General features: G+C 38.0%; 1 protein-coding gene across 1 annotated transcript in view; it reads left to right on the top strand.

Moving 5' to 3' along the window:
- The window catches only part of DOCK7 (dedicator of cytokinesis 7), a 235,089-nt gene that overhangs the window by 140,770 nt on the left and 73,547 nt on the right, over positions 1–20,772 (top strand). Inside the window, exons 28-30 of the mRNA XM_011988949.1 lie at positions 1,918–2,083; positions 8,344–8,513; positions 9,493–9,647. Of these exons, the coding sequence (XP_011844339.1) occupies positions 1,918–2,083; positions 8,344–8,513; positions 9,493–9,647 (491 nt within the window). The remainder of the gene's footprint in view (positions 1–1,917; positions 2,084–8,343; positions 8,514–9,492; positions 9,648–20,772) is intronic.

Raw genomic sequence — 20,772 nt, 5'->3', positions numbered from 1 at the left:
TTTTTTTTTTTTTTTTTTGAGACGGAGTCTCCCAGGCTAGTATGCAATGGCGTGATCTCAGCTCACTGCAACCTTTGCCTCCTGGGTTCAAGTGATTCTCCTACCTCAGCCTCCCAAGAAGCTGGGACTACAGGCGTGTGCCACTATGCCCAGCTAATTTTTGTGTTTTTAGTAGAGACGGAGTTTCACCATGTTGGTTGTGCAGGATGATCTCAATCTCTTGACCCCGTGATCCGCCAGCCTCAGCCTCCCACAGTACTGGGATTACAGGTGTGAGCCACCGCTCCTGGCTGAGCCCAAGTTCTTAACCACTGTTTTGTATTCCTTTCATAGACTTAGTGCACATGTGAGTGAATTCGCCTAAATAAACTCACTAATTTAGATGTTTTCACAAATTGGGTTCTCTGAAACAGACACGAAGAATGAGTCTCAAATGCAAGATGTTTTTTAGAGATCAATACTTGTGAAAGGAAGTGGGGGATGAAGCATAATTGAACAGAGAAGTCAAACTGCAGTGGAGGCATGACAAAGCCCTGCTTAACTCTTGTATCCAGAAGCCCCAAAGGAAACTGGATGAAAATTGATGGGTTTTTCAGTGGGTGGTACTTGACTTCAACAGCTAGTAGGGTCTCTATAGATGAAAAAGTGTTATTGTAGTAGATAAGATGTACGTCCTCTTTTATAAATTGAGATTAAGAGATTTTTGTGGTTTTAGTATCAGAGAAGCCTGTATTTCCCTTTCGCCAGTGAAACACTCTTTCTATTGTATTGTTCCTGAGGCAAGGAGGCTGCTTTCTTTAAGCTCTTAATTTCTAAAGTGAAAGTTAATCTTAGTACTTCTTAATTTTGTTTTCAATATATTTAATTCCTGAATAGGATTATGTAGGTGATATCTCATATGCTTGATTTAAAAAACAAAATTTACACTTCAGCTAGAAAGACTAGAAAACATCAAAGGGTGCCTACAACTTTTCATTTTATCTTTGTAAAAAAAATCTTCTGGATCAGCCTATTTTTCCACAAACTGTTCAGTCTGGCTAGCATGCCCTTAATCTAGTGGATGAGGCTGCCCTTTTTCTCTCTTTCCCTATCCTCTGCCAAAGATGTAGCTACACAGACAGATGAATCATAAATATGATTGCTAACACCCTTAAGGAAACATATTTGTTTATATCTAACTTCTTACTGAACATCTCATTGAGCCAGGAAATGCTCATAGAATTTCTTCTGTTATCTTGTTGCCCACTTTCTCAGCTAGCTACATAATTTTCAGATTCTATTAGATAACAGAGACATCACTCTTTTTTGAAAGGCTAAGAAGAGTTTTATATTCTCATTAGGAGATGATTTTCGCCATGGAGAAATATGAAATCTGTTGTTGCTCTAAGAAACCCCACATGAGTCCTCAATATGGACTGTATCTTGGAGAATGCTATAATATTTTGCAGTATTAAGACATTAAAAAAAAACTCAGTAGACAACAAAATGGTGGTAATTTTCCAGAGATAGTATATTCTGTGAAAAACAGTTGTACTGGTGTTTTGAATTTCTCTGGAAACCAGTAGTCTTAACTATGAATATTTCTCTTAAACTTTGGGGTAAGTGCATCTATGTCATTTGGATTTAGTTGCTTCTTTTTTTTGTCAGAGTGTGATACTGAAAAGTGGCTAAGAGAATAAAGGGGAAAAGGAAAGTATATATGAAAAAAGAAATGTAAAATAATTAAATTTTCAATGGTTAATTTCTTTAATAAAGTAATTAAATTAATAAAGCAATCTCATTATAGTTTCCTGTCCCAAAAGTCTGAAAAGTTGCTTTCTTTAGTGTTAGTAATATAAAATAAACTACCCTAGGAAAAAGTATTTCATTTCTTATATTGCTCTGTCTGTAGGATGTTTTGTTGCACTGCTGTTATAGTCTTGTTCTGCCTCACTCTCCAACAGAGTTCTGGATTTTCTACGAATGTACAAGACCAAAAGATTGCAAATATGTTTGAATTGTCCGTGCCTTTCCGCCAACAGCATTATTTGGCAGGACTTGTGTTAACAGAGCTGGCTGTCATTTTAGACCCTGATGCTGAAGGGTAAGTAGAACAGTTTTTACCTTGTAGAATATGAGTTTGATTTTGAACAGTGGACAGAAGTATTCCACTCACATTTCCCAAGGATTAGGAGAGTAATCTTTTACACTCTTTTTCTGCTTCCCTCTTCACTAAGTTTCTCACGTAGCTGTTTAATCAATTTTATGAAAGACTTTTTCTCATATTTTGTCACCTCTGAATTTGGGATTTGTCTTAAAATTGGTGGCATATCATGATTCATTTAGTATCATTCTTTTTCTTAATAGTATATAAAATAAATTGTGCATATTAGTAGATAGATTTGTTGATATAAAGTAAGTGCTTTTCATTTGAGGAAAATGGTCTTTGATTCCTTGTCAGGAAAATTTATCCTTTTTTGTTTGTTTGAGACAGATTCTTGCTCTTGCAACATCTCAGGTATGCTAATTGTGTGAATATACATATATTTGAAGTCACTTTTGTGAAGAAGAATTTTATACAATGGAAAAAATAGCACTTATTGAATAATAGCTGTATGATAGGCTCAGTTCTGAGTACTTTATAAGTATTAAGTCATTTAATCTTCAGAATAACTCTAAGAAGGCAAGTTCTGTTATTATACCCATTTTGCAGATTAGAAAAACAGAAACACAGAAAGGTCACTGAGTAAAAAGTGGCAGAGCCAGGCTTTGAACCAAGGCTTTATTCTAGAGCTCAAGTTCTCTTTTTTTTTTTTTTTTTTTTGAGACGGAGTCTCCCGGGCTAATGTGCAGTGGTGGGATCTCGGCTCGCTGCAACCTTTGCCTACTGGGTTCAAGCGATTCTCCTGCCTCAGCCTCCTGGAGCTGGGACTACAGGCACATGTCACCACACCCAGCTAATTTTTTTGTTTTTGTAGTAACGATGGGGTTTCACCATGTTGTCCAGGCTGGTCTCAAACTGCTGACTTCAAGTGATCCACCACCTCAGCCTTCCAAGGTGTTGGGATTACAGGTGTGAGCCACTGCGCCTGGCCAAAAATTTATAATTTGCCATCATACTATGTAGCATTTTATTTCAAAAATTGCCCTATAAACAAATGTCTTTAGGTTTTAAAAACTTCCAAAGTTGTGTACATTTTTAAAGGATGTTTGGAAATTGATGTAATTAGAAAAATATGTTGTCTGATGAGGTGATTTTTGTTTGTTTGTTTGGTTTTTTTGAGAATAGGTCTCACTCTGTCACCCTCATCCAGGCTGGACAATAGTGGCTTGATTTCAGCCAGCTGTAACCTCTACCTCCCAGGCTCAAGCAATTCTTCTGCCTCAGCCTCCCAACATGCTGGTATTATAGGCGTGAGCCACTGCACTGGCCTGATGATTTGAATTTATAGAAATAGCTTGATGTAGCCAGGCGCAGTGGCTCACACCTTAATCCCAGCACTTTGGGATGCCAAGGCAGTCAGATCACTTGAGTCCAGGAGTTCGAGACCAGCCTGGCTGACATGGCAATACCCCATCTCTACTAAAAATAACAAAAATCAGCCGCACACGGTGGCTTGTGCCTGTAATCCCAGCTGCTCGGGAGGCTGAAGCATGAGAATTGCTTGAATCCAGGAGGCAAAGGTTGCAGTGAGCCAAGATCACACTGCTGCATTCCATCCTGGGTGATAGAGCAAGACTTCTTCTCAAAAAAAAAAAAAAAAGCTTGATGTGTTGTTGTGGTCCAGCATCCTTTGTGTGGTATGTCCATCTTAATACTATGACCATAACTCATTTGGGTAATAATGACTTAAAAGTGTTTTTCTCATAGTAGGAATAATACAAGTTTATAATGCAGTTTAGCCTCATACAAGAACTCCAGAGAACAAAAAGATACTTTAAATAGGTTTTTACAAGGGTTCTCTATTTATTGAATGAATAAGAGAGGAGGTATGTCAAGTTCTTAGCAGTATGTCAGGGGCATAGTCAATACTGAATAAATTGTGAAAGACCAGATCTGCAAGACAAAGACATGTGTTTTTATAATGGCAACTTCCTAAGTTTGGAACCTATTTTAAAGAAATAGTTTTTCACCCTGTGTTCTAAACAGAGCTGGAGGGTCCTGAAGAGGTGCTAATGGGTTTCCGTGTAGATTGGGGTGGGCAGTGTGTGCAGACTTTGGAGTACAGAGAGGGCAAACTAAATGGGTGAAACTCTGGGCCTTCCACCCCTGCTTGGCGCCACTTTTGTATTTTGCCATTTGACAAATGACTATGATGTCATTAAAAAAAATAATAAAAGAATCTGTTGTTTGGGGAAAAACACTCTAAAAACAACTTATCTAAACATACTAGCTTTTTAAAATACCTGGTATAGCTCACTCATTTGAATCTATATTTTCAGTATGTTTACTTGGTATATGAAGGTGTTTTTGGTTACAATAAATAGAAAATTCTTCCTCCAGCTGGCTTTATTAAAGGAAGGAAATTTACTATTTCAAAATTGGAAGAAAGGTAGGATTTTTATTATTTATTATTTGTTATTTTTGGTTTTAAGGAGCAGAAAGTTTAATAGGCAAGAAAGAGGAAAGAAAGAAGAAAACAGCTCCCTGGTATAAAGCTGGAGGGGGCTCTGAACGGATCAACCCCCAGAAAAATAGGTTTTTATCACAGTAATATCATCAGTTCAGTGATGCCATCATGATTCCAGTTCTTTACATTTCTTACCTCTGCTGGAAGTGTCAGCTTTATCCTAAGGCTGGAGCGTCTCATGACTGCAAGATAGTCTTGCATATAGTTGCCATATATAGGTTCTTAAGGCCCTGTATTTCTGGCTCTTGTCTTCTCCTGCCACTCTCTTCCTCCTCACATACCAAGATCTGGCCATGCTGGCCTACTTTCTGTTTCTCTAATGCGCCAAGCTCATTCCCACCTTCAGGCCTTTGCACGTGGATTTTTCTCCTCTTGAAGCAATGTTGAATAGCCCTCAGATGTTCACATAATCATTTCTTGCTTGTGGTTCTTCAGCTATCTGTTCAAACAGCATCTTCTCAGTGAGATTTTCATTGACCACCCAACCTAAATTACAGCCATGTTGACCAGGCACGGAGGCTCATGCCTGTAATCCCAGCACTTTGTGAGGATGAGGCAGGAGGATTGCTTAAGCCCAGGAGCTCAAGACCAGCCTGGGCAACATAGTGAGACCCTGTCTGTACCAATAATTTTTTTTTAATTAGTCAGACGTGGTGGTGCATGCCTATATAGTCCCAGCTACTCAGGAGGCTGAGGAGGGAGGATCACTTAAGTCCAAGAGGTCAAGGCAGCAATAATCACACCACTGTATTCCAGCCTGGGTGACAGAGTGAGACCTTGTCTCAAGAAAATTAAATAAATAAATAAATAAATAGGCCAGGCGTGGTGGCTCATACCTATAATCCCAGCCTATAATCCATACCTATAATCCCATACCTATAATCCCACTTTGGGAGGTTGAGGTGGGTGGATCACCTGAGGTCAGGAGTTTGAGACCAGCCTGGCCAAAATGGTAAAACCCCATCTCTACTAAAAATACAAAAATTACCTGGGCGTGGTGGTGCATCCCTCTAATCCCAGCTACTCGGGAGGCTGAGGCATGAGAATCACTTGAACCTGGGAGGCGGAGGTTACGGTGAGCCAACATCATGCCACAGCCTCGGCAACAGAGCAAGACTTTGTCTCATAAATAAGTAACAGCCGTGTTGCCCTTGTCACAGTCATTCTTAACCATATAACCCTGTTTTAGTTTCTACAGTGCACTTATCTGAAATTTGCTTGTTTATTATCTGTCCTCTCACAGTAGAATGTGAGCATGTGCCAGCATAAGAACAGGCACCTTGTCTTTCTTGTTCAGTGCTGTATTCCCAGTGTGTTAGTATTGTGTCTGGAACAAAGTGGGCACTTGGTAATATATGTTAATTTGATGAATGAATGATTAACTGTAAGAAACTCACATCTCACCTTTAAATTTTACTGTCTTGGGAGATATATAGATTATATGCAGCATTGTCTTAGAAAGATCCTTGAGAGGAATGTTTGTCTTTCAATCCACATGCTGCTATATAATCAAGAATAATTCCTTAAGTGGCAATAATGTGTTCTATAATTAACCAAAGATTTGCTCTTTAGAAACTTTCATTATAATTAGAAAGTTAAGACTGCAAAACAGTACACTATGATTAAATGTTGGTTTTGTAGTACATGGTTCTTTAGAAGATGAAAGGATTTATATTCCTTTATTGTAGCATTTATAAAGAATTGAAAAATCCTTTGAAGTATTGAAGAATTATTATTTTTATGTCTGTGTTTTTCTCTTGCTAAAGTGAGCTCCTTAAAAATGGGGAATGTCTTATCTTCAACATCTAGAATATGATATTACAGATCTTGTATTAATATATATTTAATAACTGAATGGGATTAAGCTGTGTAAACATATGAAAAGGCTTTATGAAGACGAGTGGTTAGAGTTTAGGTAGATTGAAGTATGAGTATGGTAGCTGCTGACAGATAAGGAACACCTTTGGCAATCATTAGTGCTTATACAGGAAGTCAAAGAGGAGAACGTGAAAAGCAACTGACCAGGATCTAAGCCTTGGGAATAATGATGGGGAGTCTGGGGAAGGTGGGAACTACTGGAGAAAATCCTGAGAAGAGATTATGTAAGATGACAAAGTGTCAAGTGGAGCTGGATAATGAGATCTGAGATAGGTTCACTAGATGTGGTTCTTGACAATGTTTAAACGTATACTTTCTGCCCACTGGCCCTCCCTATACCCACTAGTCAATAAAAGGGAAACATGGGCCATGGGGCTTGGCAGGAGGCCACCCAGTGGGAGAAGGAGGAGCCAGGGGAGGTGTCTTATTTGACCTTCTTTTGGGAACGCAGCATGTTTTGTGGCTGTACTTCTTGTGGCAGTTACGGCACAGGGGTGCAGGTGAGCATAACCCTTGAGGCAGATCATCTTGTCACAGTTGTGTTTCTGAGTGAGCTGGTGCAGGCAAGGCCCAGTGGTGCCACCTCGCAGGCAAAGCACCACGTGCAGGCAGACTCTTTCTGGATGTTGTAGTCTGAGCGTGTGGCCATCTCTTAGCTGTTTGCTTTCATGCGTTTTAAAGCCTCTATAAAGGTATACTTTATGAATAAAGAGCTGGAAGAAAGAATAAAGAATCTCCATCTAGATTTCACATACAGCTTTGTAAAATGGCAGATACAATCAAGGGCTTTGGAGGAAGACTACCTGTTTTCTAGTCTCAACTTTTTAAAGTGATGATATATTTTCAAGATAGGAAAGACACATTTGAAGAAAGAAGGGAAGAGCGTAATGAAGGGAGACATTGAAGCTATTGAAAAAAGGTGGGGTTCATTGAACATATGGAGAAATTATTTTCTGTGAGAAGGTACATTTTTTCTGAGACAAAAAGGAAAGATGATTTGTGAGCTATAAAGATGGAATTGTGTTAAAAGACCTGGCCAGAGCAAATTCAGAATGGCTTTTCTTTCCTAAGTTGGAAGTAAGGTCTTCAGTTGTGATTGATAATAAGAGGCTTAAGGAGAGAGAGTGAGATCTGAAACTGCTGGTGGATGCAACATTAAGGGCCAGTTGAAGTTGGAGTAGATAAATTTTAAATTAGAATGGTTTGTATAGTTAAAGTGCCATCAGCTTAAGGAGAGACAAAAATGTTTAAGTGAAAGTGGCCCTTGTTAGTGTATTAGCCCATTTGAAACTGAGGGGGATTGGGAGTCTAAAAAAGTTGTAAGGGCCCAAATGAGGTATATTAGTAAAGAAGTGCAGTTTAAATAGAGATGTCAAAGGCAACCCCAGCCTGTGGGCTACATAATCCATTAGGTAGGGGATTTTTCTTTCAGAAAAAGGGAGTAGTTTATTTTTGGTAAATGTGAAAGATCTGATTTGATGTAATAACATTTATAGCATTTTAAAATTTACCTTGTTTAGCTTCAAAATGTAACTATAAGTAGTCTTAGTTTCTTTATATTCAAATATACTAATAAGGAGTTAATATAAAAATATTCAGATTTAATTCTAAGTGAATTTGTATAGCATTTCCTTTTCTCCAATTCTTATTTTACACATTTTTTACATTTTTGTACATTTAATTTATTTTAAAATGAGAAATGTTTTGTAGGAATGGAATGCATGCAAATATATGACAAAGGTAAGAAATTGAACAAAATTTTTTCAATACCATGACTTACTGTTTGTTTTAAAGATGTTAGCTAATCTCTGTGGCCTTACTGCTTTTTCTTCTTTGTCGTCTTCTTTTTAAATAGACTGTTTGGATTGCATAAGAAAGTCATCAATATGGTACACAATTTACTCTCCAGTCATGACTCAGACCCACGGTACTCTGACCCCCAGATAAAGGCTCGAGTGGCCATGTTGTATCTACCTCTGATTGGTATTATCATGGAAACTGTACCTCAGCTGTATGATTTTACAGGTACCTGGTATAATTAAGACATTTTAAAGGCAAAGCTCAATGTTTAAAAGTGTTAGAAAATATCTCAAGGATGAAGATCTTATTTTAGGAAAGTAAGAATTGTGCACTGATAAAAGTAAACTATAAATATTTAAGTATATTGCCAAAAAAAAACCTTTGACCATGTGAGAGAATTCCATGTAAGATTGCTTTAAATAGTTCTTATGATGAATTTTAAAACAATGATTTTGTAGCAATTCTGTACCTACATTTTAGGAAATGTTTGTGTAAACATGTACTGTACATCTGAAAAAATACAAGAAAACTTGACAGATGTTTACCACCGTCAGTTTTGACTTTATTCATATATATAAAATTGAAATGAATATTCACTTGAATATCAGGAATTATGTTTATTGCTAACACCAGGTTAATAAGTTGAGTGGTATTACTTCTTCAAAACTAGACCCTACAAAGTTTTATTGCTCTTGCTTTACATATTTAGAATTTACTTAAACATAGAATTTAGTTTGCAACAATATTTTCGTTAGGGCAAATGAGGGAGTTTAAACTAGCAATTAGCCCGAAAGCTTCCAGTTTAGTAAAACAGAAACGTTTCCTGAGTATCTAATGTGTATTAAGAACTTCGACAGGTGCTGGTGTTACAAAGATAACCAACTGTTTACCTTTAAGAGACTGATAGTTGAGCAGTCTTTCTATTATTTTGATCACTAACATGAATTTCCTTACCTGAAGGCAGAAATGTTTATATTCTTGTATCTTCTTTGACTAGCAAGTTAATGTTCTCTATAAACTATAAATTATTACCATAGCAATGAGTTACTGTTAAAGATATTTAAAATATTATCTAAAAGAAGTAAATCTAATAACTATTACATGTTAACAGGTTATTCTTTTAAAGAATAGTGGAGAATAGGAAAAGGAATTAGTTCAACTAAAGAGTTTTATTTATTTATTTTTTTGGACTATTTTTCTTTAGAAACTCACAATCAACGGGGAAGACCAATTTGTATAGCCACTGATGATTATGAAAGTGAGAGCGGAAGTATGATAAGCCAGACCGTTGCCATGGCAATCGCAGGGACATCGGTCCCTCAACTAACAAGGCCTGGCAGTTTCCTCCTCACGTCAACGGTAAAAACAATCCTCCTACAGAATTTTTTTTGCTAGAAAGACAAATATTTGGATATGCCCTTAAGTATATGAGATTATTGTTATCAACTGATGCAAAAGTACTCAGTTTTATTTATGAAAACATTAAAGTTCCCAGAATAGTAACTGTTTCCTACCAAACAGTTTTAAAAATGATTACCTCAGGCTTTATAGGAGAAAGCCCTGTATTCTGTCATTCAGAATTTGGAAAATTGCCTCATTACAGATAGTTCATTTCTTTATTTTTTAAACCCGTTTTATTCTTTATCAGCCCTAAGAAAGATTCTCAGTCATTTGAGGATTTTTTTTAATCTGTGAGAATTTATACTTTTTTATGTTTGGAAAACACTTGGTATTTACTATGCCCCTGAATTTTCCCCCTCTTAAAGGCAGAAGGATTGGGGCAGGAAGGAACCAAATTGCCAATAGAGCAATATCAAGTTCTAGAAGTTTTAAATGATTTTTTTCCAGAAAAATGCAGTAATATTTAAGGAAACTGCCCTACTTGACAAATTTATAGCTTTATTAAGGTATTATTTACATATCAAAAAAATTCACCTATTGTAAGTGTATATATACCTTAATGGTTTTTAGTATATTTACGGAGTTGTGCAGGTATCACCACAAGCTAATTTTAGAACTTTTCCAACACCCTGGAAAGATTCCTTATACCTTTTAGCAGTCACTCCTACCCAAGCACTAGAGAGTGACTAACCTACTTCTATCTGTATAGAGTTTCCTATTCTGGACATTTTATATAAATGGAATTATTTACTGTATGATCTTTTGTGTTTGGATTCTTTCACTAAGCATAAGTTTTTGAGATTCATCCGTGTTGTGTATGTATCAATACTTCTTTCCTTTTTTATTGCCAAATTGTATTGATACACTAAAGTTTGTTTATCCATTTGTCAGTTGATGAACAGCTGGATCATTTCCACTTTGGGGCTGTTAGGAATAATGCTGCCATGAACATTTATGTACAAGTCTTTGTGTCCACATACGTTTTCATCTCTCTTAGGTAGATACCTAAGAGTGGATTTGCTGGATCATATGGTACCTCTATGTTTAACATTTTTAGAGACTTCTAAACTCTTTTTTTTTTTTAATGTGGCTATACTATTTTTCATTCTCATCAGCAATTAATAAGAATTTCTGTTCTCCAAATCCTCATCCACACTTGTTATTATCTGTCTTTTTGATTAGGACACCTTTAGTGATTGTAAATTGGAACTTCACTAGTTTTGATTTGCATTTCCCTAACAACCTACACATGTTGAACATCTTTTTGTGTGCTTATTGGCACATTGTTTTGTGTACCTCCTTTGCAGAAAAGTCTATTCAAATCTTTTGTCATTGGCCAGGAGCAGTGGCCCACACCTGTAATCCCAGAAATTTAGAAGGCTGAGGTGGGAGGATTGCTTGAGCTCAGGAGTTTGAGACCAGCCTAGGGGACATGACAAAACTCTGTTTCTATCCAAAACCACAAAAAATAGCCAGGCATGGTGGCGTGTGCCTACTGTAGTCCCAGCTACCTGGGAGGCTAAGGTGGGAGGATCATTTGAGCCTGGGAGGTGGAGGTTGCAGTGAGCCAAGATTGCACCATTGCTCTCCAGCCTGCATAACAAAGCAAGACCCTGTCTCAAAAGAAAAAAAAAAGTTTGCTATTTTAAGATAGTGTTATTCATCTTCTTGTTATTGAACTGAAAGAGTTCTTTATATATTCTGGATTTGTAAAATAATCAGCTATCTGATTTACAAATACTTTCTCCCTTCCTATGGATTATCTTTTTACTTTCTTGATGGTGTCATATGAAGTGTGAAAGTTTTTAATGAATTCCAGTGTATCAAATTTTTTTTTATTAATTGCACTTTTGGTGACCTACCTATAAAATAATACAATAAAGTACATGTACAAAACGTAATAATAAAATAAACAGCAACGTATCCACTGCTCATTTTAAGAAAGCAGACATCACAGCCTGGTAACCTTCAAAGCTACCAATGGCCTTCCTCAATTTCATCTCTCCCTCACCTGAGAATGACCATTGTTCTTAATTTTGTAAACCTTTTTTTTTTTTAACTTTTGTGAAGTATACTACATATGACAAAGTACATAAAACATAAATGAATGAGGTTTTAAAACATTAGAAAATAAACAGCTTTGTAATTACCACTCAGGACAAAAACAAGAACGTTGGCTGCCTTCCAGAAGTTCTTAGCATGCCCTTTCTCAACCACAGCAACCCACCAAACTACTCACTGTCCTGATTAATGATATAATTGCATAATTTTGTTTAGAGTTTTACCATCTAGGTCAGGTGTGGTGGCTCACTCCTGTAATCCCGGCACTTTGGGAGGCCGAGGTGGGCAGATCACTTGAAGTCAAGAGTTCAAGACCAGCCTAGCTAACATGGTAAAACCGATCTCTACTAAAAAATGCAAAAATATTAGCCAGACATGCTGGCAGGCGCCTGTAATCCCAGCTACTCAGGAGGCTGAGGCAGGAGAATCGCTTGAACCTGGGAAGTGGAGTTTACAGTAAGTCGAGGTCATGCCACTGTACTCCAACCTGGGCAACAAAGCAAGACTCTGTCTCAAAAAAATGGATAGAGAGAGAGAGAGAGTTTTACCATCGAAGTTTGCATTCTAAGATACTATAGTGTGTATATATATACAGAGAGTTTGTTTGGTTTTGGTTTTATTTTTTGGGATGGAGCCTTGCACTGTAGCCTAGGTAGGCTGGAGTGCAGTGGCATGATCTTGGCTCACTGCAACCTCTGCCTCCTAGATTCAAGCGATTCTCTTGTCTCGACCTCCCGAGTAGCTGGGATTACAGGTGACCACCACCACACCTAGCTAATTTTTGTATTTTTAGTAGAGACGGGGTTTCACCATGTTGGACAGGCTGGTCTCAAACTCCTGATCTCAGGTGATCCACCTGCCTCGGCCTCCCAAAGTGCTGGGATTATAGGCGTGAGCCACCATGCCCAGCCAAAATACTGTACTTTAGTTTTATATTATGTTTTTAGTATTCATTAATGTTACGAAATGTAGCTGTAATTCACTGATTTTCATTTCAGTATGATATTCCATTGTCTAACTATAAATCAGTTTATTTGCCCATTCTATTGATAGATGTATGAATGGTTTCTGATCCTTGGTTATTTGCAAACAGCAATTTTGCAGACTTCTTAAAATATATATCCTGCATGCATATATATACTTTTATTTAGGGTATTTTCTAGAAGTGGAATTTGTTGGGTCATAGACTGTGGGTATCTTAATCTATAGCAGGTAATAGCCAACTATTTTCCAGAGGGCTTACCTTAATTTATACTTAACACCTACAATATGAGAGTTCTCATTCCTTTGCATGTTCATCAATACTTAGAGAATTGTCAGATTTTTAAATATTTGCCAATCTGGTCATTTATAGTTGAATCTCATTTTAGCTTTTATTTCCCCAAAGACTTATGTGGTGTGCACTTTTCCATATGTATGATTGACCATTTGGATTCTCTCTTTTGAAGTGTCTAGAGTGCTTGTATTTGGTTGTTTGCTTTTGTTTAATGATTTTTAGGACTTTGTATGTTCTAGATCAAGTCCGTTGTCAGTTACAAGTGATTCAAATATTTCTTCTCTGTAGCTTGCTGTTTTACACATTTAATGGTGCATTTGATGGTAAGAATGCCTACTTTTATTTTATTTTATTTTATTATTTATTTATTTTTTTATTTTTTTGGGAGATGGAGTCTTGCTCTGTCACCCAGGTTGGAGTGCAGTGGCATGATCTCAGCTCACTGCAACCTCCGCCTCCTGGGTTTGAGTGATTTTCCTGCCTCACCCTCCTGAGTAGCTGGGACTACAGGCATCCGCCACCATGCCTGGCTAATTTTTTTGTGTTTTTAGTAGAGACAGGGTTTCAGCATTTTAGCCAGGATGGTCTCGATCTCCTGACCTCGCGATCCACCCATCTCGGCCTCCTAAAGTGCTGGGATTATAGGCTGAGCCACCCGCCCGGCCTAGAATGCCTAATTTTAAAATACTTAAATGTATCAGTCTTGCAGCTAATATTTTCTGTATCTTCTTTAAGGAATTTTCTTCTATTTCAGAATTTTGAAGGTATTCTGTGTTACATTCTAAATTTTCTTTTGTTCTTCCTTTTACATTGAATCTTAAAATCTACCTGAAATATATTTTTTAATATACAGTATAATTTGGGAGTCCAGATTCATTTGTTTATTTATTTATACTGCATATTATACCAGATTATTTCAGCACCATTTATTAAAAGAATATTTTCCCTACGTCTCTGTAGTACTGCCTCTATATGGTCTACTATGTAGAGAAAGTAATACATTTTAAAATTTTTTCTTGGCTACTTTTTGGCCCTCTGTATATCTACATAAATTTGAAAATCAGCTCATAAAGTTCCACTAAAATAAATAAACAAAAACCAATGAACCTGTTGGAATTTTAGTTAAGATTGTATTGAATTATAATTACACTATTGAATCTTCTAATTTTTGAACAGAAATCCCCCCATCATTTAGGCGGCCTTTAGTGTCTTTTAGTACATAAACTTTTTTAGTTTCTACCAAGGAAGACTAGCATATCTTTTGTAGATTTATTATTCATGCTTGATATTTTTTAATGTTCTTATAAATGTCTTTTTCAAAAATTCTATTTTCTAACTGTTGATTGCTTTGTATGGAAATGGAATCAATTTTTGTACAGAAACAAAATACTCATTATAAAAAAAATGATTTTTGTACAGTGATTTTTATTTCCACAAGAATTGATAAAGTGAGAAACTGATAACACATTTATAGATTTTTTTTCCTACACACAATCATATAATTTGTGAATGATAACAATGTAGTTTCTTCCTGTCAATTTTTTTTAATATATATAATTTATTGTACTGGCTGGTACCTCCAGTACACTGTTGAATAGAAGTGGTGATGTTTGTATCTTTAAAAGTAAAACTTTCAGCATGTCATTCTTAAACATATGTTCTGTGTGTTTTGGGTTTTTTTTTAAAGATACTTTCCTTTATTGTGGAAGTCTCTTTCTATTACTAGTTTACTAAGCATTTTTTTTTTAGTTATGAATAGTTGAATTGTTATCGAATGCCTTTTCCGCATTCAGTGAGATGGCTATATTGTTTTGCTTTTTGGTCTTCTAGTGTTGTTTATTTAAATTGATTTTCTAGTGTTAAATCAACATTGTAATCCTGAATTAAACTCAACTTCTTCATAATTGTGTACTAATGGATTTTGTTTGCTAATATTTTGTTAGGATTTGTATATGCATGGTGATAAGATTGCCTATAATTTTTCTTTCTTATATTCTTTTCAGGTTTTAGAATCAAGGTTAGGTTAGCCAATTAAAATGCAGTAGGGAGTTTTCTCTTTTATTCTCTTCTCTGCAAGTACGTAAGATTAGAATTATTTCTTCATGGAATATTTGGAAAACTTATGAAGCCATCTGTGCTTGAAGTGTGTTCTTTTTTAGGTTTTAAAATTACTGTTATAATTTATTATCTGTGAGACTGTTGAAATTTTCTGTTTCTTCTTACATTGATTATTTATTTATTTATTTATTTATTTATTTATTTATTTATTTTGAGATGGAGTCTCACTCTATCACCCAGGCTGGAGTGCAGTGGCATGATCTTGGCCCACTGCAACCTCTGCCTCCTGGATTCAAGCCATTCTCCTGCCTCGGCCTCCTGAGTAGCTGGAATTACAGGCGTCTGCCACTGTGCCCGACTAATTTTTGTATTTTTAGTGGAGACAGGGTTTCACTGTGTTGGCCAGACTGGTCTTGAACTCCTGACCTCAGGTGATCCCCCGCCTTGGTCTCCCAAAGTGCTGGAATTAACAGGTGCGAACCACTATGCCTGGTCTTCTTAACACTGCTTTTTGTAAATTTTATCCTAGTAGAAATGTATTCAAATTTCTTGACTTACAAAGTTATTCAAAAGACCTTGTATAATTTTTTAAATGTCTGTATCATCTGTAGTAGATGTAAACTTTTTTTCTATGGCTAGATTTTTGTACCTTTTCTTACCTTTATCAGTCTTACCAGACAGTTGAAATATATTGTTAGTCTTTATAAAGAACCAGTATGGGGGCACTGTTGACTCTCACTTTTTAATGTTTATTATTTATTATCTTCTGCTTTCTTTGGGTTTACATTCATGTTCTTTTTCTAACTTCTTGAGATAGATGCTTAAGTCACTAATTTTCATCCTTTCTTTTTTGATATGTATTTTCAGCCTATGCATTTTTCTTCTATTGTTTAGTTAAATGCTGTTTATATGTAACATTTTTTCCTTTTTGTTTATTATATTTTAAGTTCTGGGATGCATGTGCAGAATGTGCAGGTTTGTTACATAGGTATATACATGCCGTGGTGGTTTGCTGCACCCATCAGCCCGTCAATTACATTAGGTATTTCTCCTAATGCTATCACTCCCCTACCCCCCTACTCCCCAACAGGCCCCAGTGTGTGATGTTCCCCTCCCTGTGTTCATGTGTTCTCATTGTTTGACTCTCATTTATGAGTGAGAACGTGGTATTTGGTTTTCTGTTCCTATGTTAGTTTGCTGAGAATGATGGTTTCCAGCTTCATCCATGTCCCTGCAAAGGACATGAACCCATCCTTTTTATGACTGCATAGTATTCCATGGTGTATATGTGCCACATTTTATTTATCCAGTCTATCATTGATGGGCATTTGGGTTGTTTCCAAGTGTTTGCTATTGTGAATAGTGCCGCAGTAAACATACAGGTGCATCTGTCTTTATAGTAGAATGATTTATAATCGTTTGTGTATATACCCAGTAATGGGATTGCTGGATCAAATGGTATTTCTGGTTCTAGATCCTTGAGGAATCAGCACACTGTCTTCCACAATGGTTGAACTAATTTACACTCCCAAAAACAGTGTAAAAGCGTTCCTATTTTTCCACATCCTCTCCAGCATCTGTTGTTTCCTGACTTTTTAATGATCGCCATTCTAACTGGTGTGAGATGGTATGTCACACCAGTTAGATTTGCATTTCTGTAATGACCAGTGATGATGAGCTTTTTTTCATGTTTGTTGGCCTCATAAATGTCTTCTTTTGAGAAGTGTCTGTTCATATCCTTTCCCCACTTTTTGATGGCGTTGTTTGTTTTTTTCTTGTAAATTTGTTTAAGTTCTTTGTAGATTCTGGATATTAGCCCTTTGTAAGTTGGATAGATTGCAAAATTTTTCTCCCATTCTGTAGGTTGCCTCTTTACTCTGATGATAGTTTCTTTTGCTGTGCAGAAGCTCTTTAGTTTAATTAGATCCCATTTGTCAGTTTTGGCTTTTGTTGCCATTGCTTTAATCATGAAGTGTTTGCCCGTGCCTATGTCCTGAATGGTATTGCCTAAGTTTTCTTCTAGGGTTTTTATGGTTTTAGGCCTTACGTTTAAGTCTTTAATCCATCTTGAGTTAATTTTTGTATAAGGTGTAAGGAAGGGGTCCAGTTTCAGTTTTCTGCATATGGCTAGCCAGTTCTGAACACCATTTATTACATAGAGAATCCTTTCCCCATTGCTTGTTTTTGTCAGATTTGTCCAAGATCAGATGGTTGTAGATGTGTGGTATCATTTCTGAGGCCTCTGTTCTGTTCCATTGGTCTATATATCTGTTTTGGTACCAGTACATGATGTTTTGATTACTGTAGCCTTGTAGTATAGTTTGAAGTCTGCCAAGACCAGCTCAGTTGGGGAGACCCTAACCCCGTGGCCCTAGAGTAATTAAAGACACACACAGAGAAATATGGAGGTGTGAAGTGGGAAATCAGGGGTCTCACAGCCTTCAGAGCTGAGAGCCCCAAACAGAGATTTACCCACATATTTATTAACAGCAAACCATTTATTAGCATTGTTTCTATAGATACTAAATCAACTAAAAGTATCCCTTATGGCAAACGAAGGGATGGGCCGAATTAAAAGAATAGATTGGGCTAGTTAACTGCAGCAGGAACACGCCCTTAAGACACACATAACTCACGCTATTGTTTGTGGCTTAAGAATGCCTTTAAGCGGTTTTCCACCCTGGGCGGGCCAGGTTTTCCTTGCCCTCATTCCCATAAACCCATAACCTTCCAGCTTGTTCATTAGGGCCATTATGGACATGTCACAGTGCTGCAGAGATTTTGTTTATGGTGAGTCTTGGGGCCAGTTTATGGCCAGATTTTGGGGGGCTTGCTCCTAACATGTCTCCCTTTGATTTGCAAAGAATAAAAGCAAGGGCAGCTCGTAGGATTCGGGATTCACATCTGCAGACTATACAAAGACAGACAACATAGATTAAAAGCACAGTCATTGAAATCACAGAGTTTAAGTGTTTTTATCCATTTTAATGGGTTACTAGCTGCTAATTTGTCTGCAGTTCCTTTAAGCACTCCAGTTTCTGGCATTAAGGTCTGGTGTGCCTGGGATGCTTTAAATATTTGTTCTTTTAATTTTGCTGTATCCAGAAACAAGTTTGTAGAGTGTCCTTCTAGATGCTTTTTTATTCTTTCCCAGATTTTGATCTTATTAAGAGCATTTAACAGTTTCCACAAATCCTTATATTTAGCTCCTAGAGCGGGCCATATCATTTGAGGTTGAGGTGCCATTATATAACCATGGTTCCAGATAATAGGAACTTTTGCCCTACTTCCTATCATTTCTACCATCTGACCATTTTGTTCAGATCATCTGAACATAGTGTGGCCATGGCACGCAGACTGAGAGGTGCAATTCAAGCTAAACATCACATTAGGGGACCAATTAATAATTAATGATTCCATAGGAATCGTCGTGCAGCACCTCTGCCTGTTCTGCAATGCAATCTTCCTAAACAAGTACGTTCATTTTTTCTAACTGGGCCCAGTCCTGTTTACAAATAGGTTTTTGAGGGTGGTATGCCTCAATTATAAGAGTAGATTTATTACGGTAAATACTGAGATCAGAAAGCATGTGTAACTGTGTCAAAGAGTGATTGCATCTAGGCATTATTACCAGCCCTTACTGAAGGAATGCTCATGGCAGTGGTGATAACCACTATCATAGGTACCATTAAATTATTTATTGTGACTGGTTGTCCCGCTGTTATGCCCAGACCGTTTGTTCCCCAAAGAAGACCACCAGAGTGCAGTGTCAAAGCCAAGCGGCAAGGATCTTTACTACAAGTTCGAACTTGGTCCCTCCATTCCACAGCATACAGGAGGGCCTCGAACAATGCGAGTGCTTGCTTTTTATAGCCCGATGTAAACAGGACATGTAAATTTATAGGGAACAAGGTAATTCTCTCGGTTACAGCATTACAATTGGTTAACATTCTACATTTAGCATTCCTTACCGGAGATCTCCCAGGTGATGTTTTTCTGAAGTTTGAAAGAAATATGGAGGAATGTGTTTGTGCTGGGCTCAGGAAGTTGGGAGATATATGGGGGATGTGCCTCATTCTTTTCATTCCCCCCTTCTTTTCAGGTAACTCTAGAGCCAATCTTGGGTCTTATAAGTCTGACTCTGTTTCAGCGTCTACAGGTTGGTATTGGGCTCTGAGGACCATGAGTTGAATAGTGTCAAACCTTTCTCTGACAAACTGCAGAATTCTGTTAACAACACAAGGTCCTACGGTTAGCAGAAATAGTAGACTTAGCAGGGGTCCAAGGAAGGGGGCTAACAGAGAAAACATAGAGGAATTTCACCATTGGTCTGCAGCTGAAGCAAACTGCCGTGTTTTTACTTCAGTGCTTAACTTGCGTAACTGTTGGACCCGGTCTTCTACAAGCCCTGATTCATTTATGTAGGAAAAACAGTCTTCTTTTAGAAACATACATGTACCACCTTTTTTAGCAGTGAGTAGGTCTAGGGCCCTCCGGTTCTGCAAGGTTACTTGAGCTAGGGACGTGAGCTGCCGCTGAAGGGATGCAAGGGACTCAGCTGACTCCTCCATAGCAACGGCAAATTGTTGGTACAACTTGTTGCTTTCTATGAGGGTGTGACTTAGGGCTCCCCCCGCCATCCCGGCCGCAATGAGGGATGCGGTGAGGGAGATTCCTGCAATGAGGGGGAGAAATATGGCTCGTGCAGGTCTCGGTCTAGGGACTGGGTGAATAGCAGTACTAGTCCAGTTACCGGTGTACCCTAGGAACTCGCCAGCAGTTAGTAGAGTCAACCGGGGAACTAATGTGACAGGAAGACACAGTAGGTTGGTAACAGAGGGACTAGATAGGTTCTTAGATAATGTCCCATTACACCAGAAGAATATGCCCGGCGGAGCCCTTAGGGTGATATTAGGGGGCACTGCAGTGATGCTGCAGAGGCTGGAATTGGTTCCTGAGAAGCAGTAGGGAAACTTCTCCTGACTGGGGTTTAGGTGCTGGTTTGGTGTTTTCCCCAGCGGCCACTAGGGCGGCTAACGTTAGGGCTAGACTACCTAACTGCATGTTTGCAGTGAGCTATATTGCCGGCGCAGGGTGAGTTTTAAGGGGTTGTTTTTAGCTCTGTCCACAGTCCACGTGGCCGGTGCTTCAGCCGCTGCCATGACTGGTCCTAGAAGGTCGGAGGTTGGGTCCACTGACGTGGGTGTAGTGGATCCACGACGTGATGCCTTTTACCTTTAGGGCGGTGGGTGTGGTCAGGAGTACCTGGAGTGGTCCCTTTTACCTGGGTTCTAGGGTCTCTTGTCGGTGTCGCTTAACCAGGACCTAGTCTCCCGGCTGGTACGGATGCGGTGTCGGTGGGGGACCGGTCTCATATATTTCCTTCAGCTTGGGCCAGATTTTTTGATGAATTTTCTGCAAGGCTTGTAGGGAAAATAAGAGTTCAGAGACATTTTCTGTTTCAGATTTGAGCAGATCATCTTTTAGACTGGGAACCAGGGGTGGGGGTCTGCCATACATGATTTCGTAACGGGTAAGGCCCAGTCTGTAAGGGGTATTACGGGCCCGGAACAGAGCGTAGGGGAGAAGGACCACCCAATTAGCGCCAGTCTCCATAGTCAATTTAGTTAAGGTCTCTTTTAAGGTCCGATTCATCCTCTCTACCTGTCCTGAACTCTGGGGCCTGTA

This window comes from Mandrillus leucophaeus, unplaced genomic scaffold (assembly GCF_000951045.1).
Source record: "Mandrillus leucophaeus isolate KB7577 unplaced genomic scaffold, Mleu.le_1.0 Scaffold341, whole genome shotgun sequence".
Classification (NCBI taxonomy): domain Eukaryota; kingdom Metazoa; phylum Chordata; class Mammalia; order Primates; family Cercopithecidae; genus Mandrillus; species Mandrillus leucophaeus.
Note: the sequence above shows the minus strand (reverse complement) of the source record. Positions and strands in the feature narration are given on the sequence as shown.